A 7,265-nucleotide genomic window follows, 5' to 3' on the forward strand; every position below is an offset into this window, starting at 1 on the left:
GTATGGAAGGACTGCAGTGATGCGCGGATTGACTCATAATCCGCTGCCCTACTCCAGCTTGATTGTCTCTCTGCTTAGGAAACATCGAATAATGAATGGGTGATTGACTTTCTTTATGCTGCCCAGACCTTTCTCTGACTCGTAAACATTTTTCACCCAAACCTCCAGTACAAACCTGAACTTACTGTATGTATAAAAAAGTTTTAAATCCCTTTGTTTCTCTGAATATCCTAGAGTTTTATGCCTCATCTATAAACTCTATACTATACTCAACGTAATGGCAGATGTGGATGCTATGTGATGTCTTTGCCCGGTGAACGTTCCATAAGCAGAATAACAAATGTTAGGGGAACTACAGTAGTTAGTGTAATGAGCTTTACTAGGACAAATATTTGTATTTCTTTTCTTTCCATTTCCTCCAGTCTTGTCCCAAGGGGATGGGGTCCAAAGGAAATCAGCCAAATGAGTTTCTGAGAATGCTAGAGAAGTTGTAACAACTTTGTAAAAAATGTTTTTGCAAGTAACTTAACGTTTTTTTAAATGTATATTTTGTTGGCAACAAAAATCATTCTATGCACACAGAAAATTGTTCAATTGGATGTTTTTGCTCTAAATCCCAGTTGATGGGCTAGTACGTGCACAATAAGTCCCAAGAGGCCAGATGTAATTTTGAGGAGCAGATAGCATCTTCACCTTCCTCCTCTCCTCTCCTCTCCTCAAACCTGCGAGCAGCCACCCGGACAGAGAACGCAACAGGTCTAATCTTGGATAGTCTCAAACAAGCTTTTTTGACATAGAATTCAAATTACTGTTGCTGAAATTAATTTTATAATCTTAAAATTATTATTTTGACAAAAAGTAGAGCAACTGTAAGAAAAGATGATTAGAATAGCAATGGAACACGTAAAGAAGCATCCAGGGGTAAGTACTTATTTTTGTCCTATGGATTATTACCTCAAGTGAGTTAGTAGTCTATAATATTTCATGAAAGTTTCATAATTTCTGTTGTCGGTGTTAAATATGCTACCAGTTGTTGCTCAATGGAATCAAGTGAGTAATCAAAATGACTTGAGATGGCAGTTCCAAACATCAGTTAGGGAAAGGGAAAGGGGGATACCTTGTCAGTTGTACAACTGAATGCCTTCAACTGAAATGTGTCTTCCGCATTTAACCCAACCCCTCTGAATTAACCCCATATGCTGAGTGTCATTAGGCAAATTGAAATGAAATAAAAGTTTAAACTCTAAATAGGCTTCACTTCTGCATTTTGACACATTACATTTGTTTTTCTGAAAAAGTATCAGGCAGACAGACATTCCACTCACAGACAGACAGAGACATATACAGTCACAAACAGACAGACAGACAGACACAGACAGGACAGTTTCAAGAATGTAAAAATGTGACCAATATCCTGTTCAGAATTCATTCTAACAAGGCTCTTATTAGTTTTTTGAACTGCAAGACCATTGTATCCAATGGAGGTAAAAAATGCTTTTGGGTTGATTGACTTTTAAGTCATTATGGGTTTCGTGGAAGGATGGTTAGCTAGTTTAGTCGAGTTCATGGGTGCGTCATGGTTATGTTAGGGCTGTAGGTAATGTTTCTCTATGGAAGAAAGGCCTTGTTTTCACTGTAAATAGTTAATTTCACATGGTGAACATCTGCTGAACATCTATCCTCAACCGTTCTGCTGATGCCACTCACAACCCTAACCCTTTATTGACAAAGGCTATGTAGACATGCTCAGATTTCTATGCCTCAAAGTGAATGAAATGGTCATGCTATCTCCCTCTTTCTTCTTACTCTCTCATAGCTCATCCCCCAGTTCTTCTTCATCTTGTTGGGAATGGGAGGAGCCTCCTTGTATTTGGTCCGTCTTGCAAAGGGGCCCCATGTCACGTAAGACTCTTTACCATTTCCCTTATTGTCCATTTTATTTTTAAATTAATATGCTTTAATCAATTTCTTAATACTATCCAATTAAAACATATAGTAGTGGATGCCAATTCCCTTTAACATCATAAGGCACAAGAGGTAATCCCACCTCTTGTGCCGTTCTGGGGCATCAATTCCCATATCACTACTAAAGGGCTATCCTGCTGCGAGTTTTTGTAAACTAGGCCTGGCCCATGAATAGTTGATCGCAGGCAGACTAACACAGTTCCCTCTGATCCCATTTGTGTTTGTCCTACTTCGGCCTGCTTTGACTGCTGTGTCACCGTACAGCTGGAACAAGAAGAACAACCCTGAGCCGTGGAATCAGCTTGACCCTACCTACCAGTACAAGGTACTGTACCGCCAACACTGTCAGCAATAAACACACTTTAGCTCCACAAAGTGTATGTTTACTGCATCTTATTCAATTATTGTTTGACTTGACAACAATGTAATAGTAATGTAGCCTATCAATAGTATCAGTTAAGTCAATCATATATTTTGCATCAATATAAGTAGCCAAGAGAATTACGTAAATCCTGCCATATTGTCTTCTTCCCCAGTTTGTGGCCATCGATACTGACTACAAGAACCTGAAGAAGGAGGGACCTCAATTCTGACTATCTTCCCTCTATCCTAACGGCACCAAGTCCAGCCCGAAGAACGTCACTGAAGAATTCAAATCTGAGAAGAATTTGTCTCTCAACGCTTCTAATGTATACAAATATTGGGAGATTGATCCATAATGTTGATGATCAAATCTATACATTTGTCTGTTTGTTTTATCATAAACACTTCATTGTTATTTTGACAGCCGCTAAATTTAACAATGAATGTGCGCATTATGAAAAGAGGCAGGAGTGTGCATAGATTTGTTCACCAAATTACAGCGAACAAAAATATAAAAATGCAACATGCAACAATTTCAAAAATGTTACTGAGTTACAGATCATATAAGGAAATCAGTCATTTGAAAAAAATGTACCTGGCCTTTTGGATTCTAGCTTGAAATATACTTATTCATGTTACCATTCCAGAACTTAGTGATTACTTTACATGCAGGGGTGGGTAGGTTACTTTCTAAGTGTAATCCGTTACAGTTACTAGTTACCTGTCCAAAATTGTACTCAGTAACATAACTTTTGGACTACTATTAGATTACTTTCCACTTAAGAGGCATTAGAAGACAAAATGTATGTTACCAATTGAACGACATCTATTGCAGAATAAATCCATGTTGAAGTTTACATAGCTGGCCATATATGGATGTTAAATTTTACTTTATGGGTTGGTTATGTAGGCTTCTTCTAACCCATCACTTTCTACTGTGTATAATAATACGATAACATGATGTCTTTACATTAAGAATCAAAGTCTTTAAGAATTCCAGTCATTCCAATAAATGTTATACCCCTTGAACTTCAGGAATAGAATACATTAAGTGTCACCAACAAAAAAGGTTAACAATATGCAGCTGTTTAAAGGGCAAATCCACAGATGAAACAATAACAAAACGGTACCCCGCCTCTGTTTTGGGAAAAAGCTGAGGGATGGGCCTGGAGAAATGTAACCACGCTCAGATTAATAGACAGAGCTATGGATGCAAGGACTGACCATCCATGATAACAAAATTATTGTTGTAACTATGTTATGTGGCTATATAGTGTTTATTTACATTTACAATGTTTACAAACACTGGAGAAAAACAAGGTTATATTTTGGGTTCTCATGGAGTGTGACAGTTGAACTAAGTTATTTTCTTCAAGAATCAATGGGCATATATGGATGGATGTAGCAATGGATGTAGCAACTACAGATTGCCCCTTTAAGTCTATTTGTTTGAGCATTTGTTCATTAGGCCTATGGATTATTCTTTTTTTAATCAGCATGAATTAGATTGAGCAATAAAAGCCCCAATTTTATTCCATAGGCTGGGATCAGCACTCTGCAACTGTTGCAAGAGTGCATTTTCACAATGATTGATAGGCAACTTAAACTTCTTGAATTCAACCATTATTGGGTTCAAATACACATTTAGATTTCTGAACTGCCATCCACTACAACCAAAATCCGTAAGGCGCAAATAGCTAAATGAGAGAGCAGCAGTGTGATTCACATCAATGTGCTATGTAGATATCAATAATAAGTGATATCCATATCGCCGTAGACTACACCACTGCTGTCATCCTTACCTCCAAGCGTTTATTCAAATTGGATAATCTTTGGATGCCGACAGCAGTCACACCATTGGAAGACATAGCTTGGACTGTAGCCTACAAAAGCCTATTCCTGCTCTTTTCCCGCGATCCATCAAATACATTTGGTGTGTCATCATAGTGGTCTCTGACTTGTGGTCAGACTTGCTCAGGTGGAACAAACTTAAACTTGTGCCTCTTTTCAATGCTGAATTGAATGTCATTGAGAAAACAGAGAGGTGTCAAAGTTTTTTCCCCGCAAACATCCTGTCTGAATTTAAAAGTAATCCTCAAAGTAATCATCTAGTTTTTCAAAAGTATCTGTAATCTGATCACAATATTTTTGCTGGTAACGTAACGGATTACAGTCACCGGGTTTTTGTAATCCGTTACTCCCCAACCCTGTTTTCATGTATAAGAAATGTGTATGTTGGGGGTCAAGGAAGGGTAAAGAGGAACTTGATGTGTGGAAATGACTGAGTGAGAAAAGGGAAAGTGCAGAAATGTCATAATTTGTTCAAATATATTATTGTAGAATATGAATGTTCCTAAGGTAGGAGGCAAAAAGCAAGAGTCTAGTTTCAGTTCTTGATAAGGCAGACCAGTTGCTGAGGAACTAGGACCATGAGGGATGTGGAACTGAAGAGAGAAGACACTGCTGGGAGGGGGGCCACAGGAGCCCACCCCTAAGACCATCTGATTACAGTCCTATCTCTCACACACACACACACACATTTCCACGCCCATGAGGGTCCTAGACTTAGGCAGGGCCATGACCATACCAGTAAGAGGAACCTCCTGCGTTTCTGCCTAACAACAGAGGAGTGTCTATCTTAGACATGCAAGGAGATGATTCCACCTAGTTGGAAGGTTTAAAGATGTGTTTGTGTGACTTGTATGTTGTGTTTGCAGCTGAAGCACCCAGTGGGTTGAATAAACTTGGTTTGAGCTTTTTCTAGTCGTCTGGGAGTTTTTACTGTTTGTTCAGAACCTAACAGGCCCTAATCTATGGATTTCACATGACTGCAAATACAGATATGCATCTGTTGGTCACAGATATCTTTTTTAAAAAGGTAGGGGCGTGGATCAGAAAACCAGTCAATATCTGTTGTGACCACCATTATCCTCATGCAGCGCCACACATCTCCTTCGCATAGAGTTAATCAGGCTGTTGATTGTGGGCTGTGGAATGTTGTCCCACTCCTCTTCAATGGCTGGGCGAAGTTGCTGGATATTGGCAGGAACTGGAACACGCTGTCGTACACGGCGATCCAGATCACCCCAAACATGTTCAATGGGTGACAGTTTGTGCAGAAATTCTTTGTTTGTTCAAACCCACAGTTTCATCAGCTGTCTGGGTGGCTGGTCTCAGACGATCCCGCAGGTGAAGAAGCCGGATGTGGAGGACCTGGACTGGCGAAGTAGCACGTGGTCTGCGGTAGTGAGGCCTGTTGAACATACATACCAAATTCTCTAAAACGACGTATGCTAGAGAAATTAACATTCAATGAACTGATAGCAGCTCTGGTGGACATTGCTGCAATCAGCATGCCGACTGCACGCTCCCTCAAAACTTGAATTGTGGAATTGTGTTGTGTGACAAAACTGCACAATTTAGAATGGCCTTTTGTTGTCCCCAGTGCAAGGTGCACTTATGTAATGATCATGCTGTTTAACTTCTTATGGCTGCATCCCGCTACCGGGATCAATATGACAACAGCCAGTGAAAGTGCAGGGCGCCAAATTCAAAAAAGCAGAAATCTCATAATTAAAATTCCTCAAACATACATGTGTCTTATATCATTTTAAAGGTAATCTTGTTGTTAATCCCACCAAAGTCTCCGATTTCAAATATGCTTTTCAGCGAAAGCACTACAAACGATTATGTTAGGTCACCACCAAACCACAGCCATTTTTCCAGCGAAATATAGCAGTCACAAAAAGCAGAAATAGAGATAAAATTAATCACTAACCTTTGATTATCTTCATCAGATGACACTCATAGGACTTCATGTWACACAATACATGCATGTTTTGTTTGATAAAGTTCATATTTATATAAGAAAATCTGAGTTTACATTGGCGCGTTACATTCACTAGTTCCAAAAACATCAAGTGATTTTACATAGCCACATCATTTCAACAGAAATACTCATCATAAATGTAGATGATAATACAAGTTATACACATGGAATTATAGATATACCTTTCCTTAATGCAACCGCTGTGTCAGATTTAAAAAAAACTTTACGGAAAAAGCAACCCATGCAATAATCTGAGACGGCGCTCAGAAATATAATAAAATTAGCCGCCATTTTGGAGTCAACAGAAACCAGAAAATACATGATAAATGTTTCCTTACCTTTGATGAACTTCATCAGAATGCAGTCCTAGGAATCCCAGGTCCACAATAAATGCTTGATTTGTTCGATAATGTCCGTTATTTATGTCCAATTAGCTACTTTGGTTAGCGCGTTTAGTAAACTATTCCAAAGTCACAAAGCGCGTCCACTATAAAATGACGAAATGTCCAAAAGTTCCATAACAGTCAGTGGAAACATGTCAAACGATGTACTGAATCAATCTTTAGAATGTTGTTAACATACATCTTGAATAACGTTCCAACCGGAGAATTAGATTGACTTCAGATGAGCGATGGAACGGAGGTCCTCCTCATGTGAACGCGCATGGTGAAAGCATGGTCAGCTCGTGGCAGTGGTGACTAATTCCTGTCTGCTTCGGCCCCCCTTCACATTAGAGTCATCAGACAAAATTCTATTGACTGTTGACATCTAGTGGAAGCCGTAGGAAGTGAAAACTCATCAATATCTCGCTGTAATTTCAATGAGAGCTTGGTTGAAATTCTGCCACCTCAGAAAAAATCCAGTTCTGTTATACTCACAGACATAATTCAAACAGTTTTAGAAACTTCAGAGTGTTTTCTATCCAATACGAATAATAATATGCATATATTAGCAACTGGGACTGAGGAGCAGGCAGTTTACTATGGGCACCTCTGTGCACCTTTCATCCAAGCTACTCAATACTGCCCCTGCAGCCATAAGAAGTTAATCAGCTTCTTGATATGCCACACCTGTCTTGTGGATGGATTATCTTGGCAAAGGAGAAATG

General features: G+C 39.2%; 1 protein-coding gene across 1 annotated transcript; it reads left to right on the forward strand.

Annotated features, from left to right (window-relative positions):
* The first annotated feature begins 786 nt into the window (after positions 1-786).
* Positions 787-2,965, forward strand: LOC111976978 (NADH dehydrogenase [ubiquinone] 1 alpha subcomplex subunit 4-like 2). Its single transcript, XM_024006191.2, has 4 exons — positions 787-921; positions 1,817-1,902; positions 2,230-2,290; positions 2,502-2,965. Exons 1-4 carry the CDS (start codon positions 880-882, stop codon positions 2,556-2,558), a joined length of 246 nt encoding a protein of 81 aa, XP_023861959.1. The 5' UTR covers positions 787-879; the 3' UTR covers positions 2,559-2,965.
* Positions 2,966-7,265: the final 4,300 nt, after the last annotated feature.

The sequence above is a fragment of the Salvelinus sp. IW2-2015 genome, linkage group LG17 (genome assembly GCF_002910315.2).
Source record: "Salvelinus sp. IW2-2015 linkage group LG17, ASM291031v2, whole genome shotgun sequence".
Classification (NCBI taxonomy): domain Eukaryota; kingdom Metazoa; phylum Chordata; class Actinopteri; order Salmoniformes; family Salmonidae; genus Salvelinus; species Salvelinus sp. IW2-2015.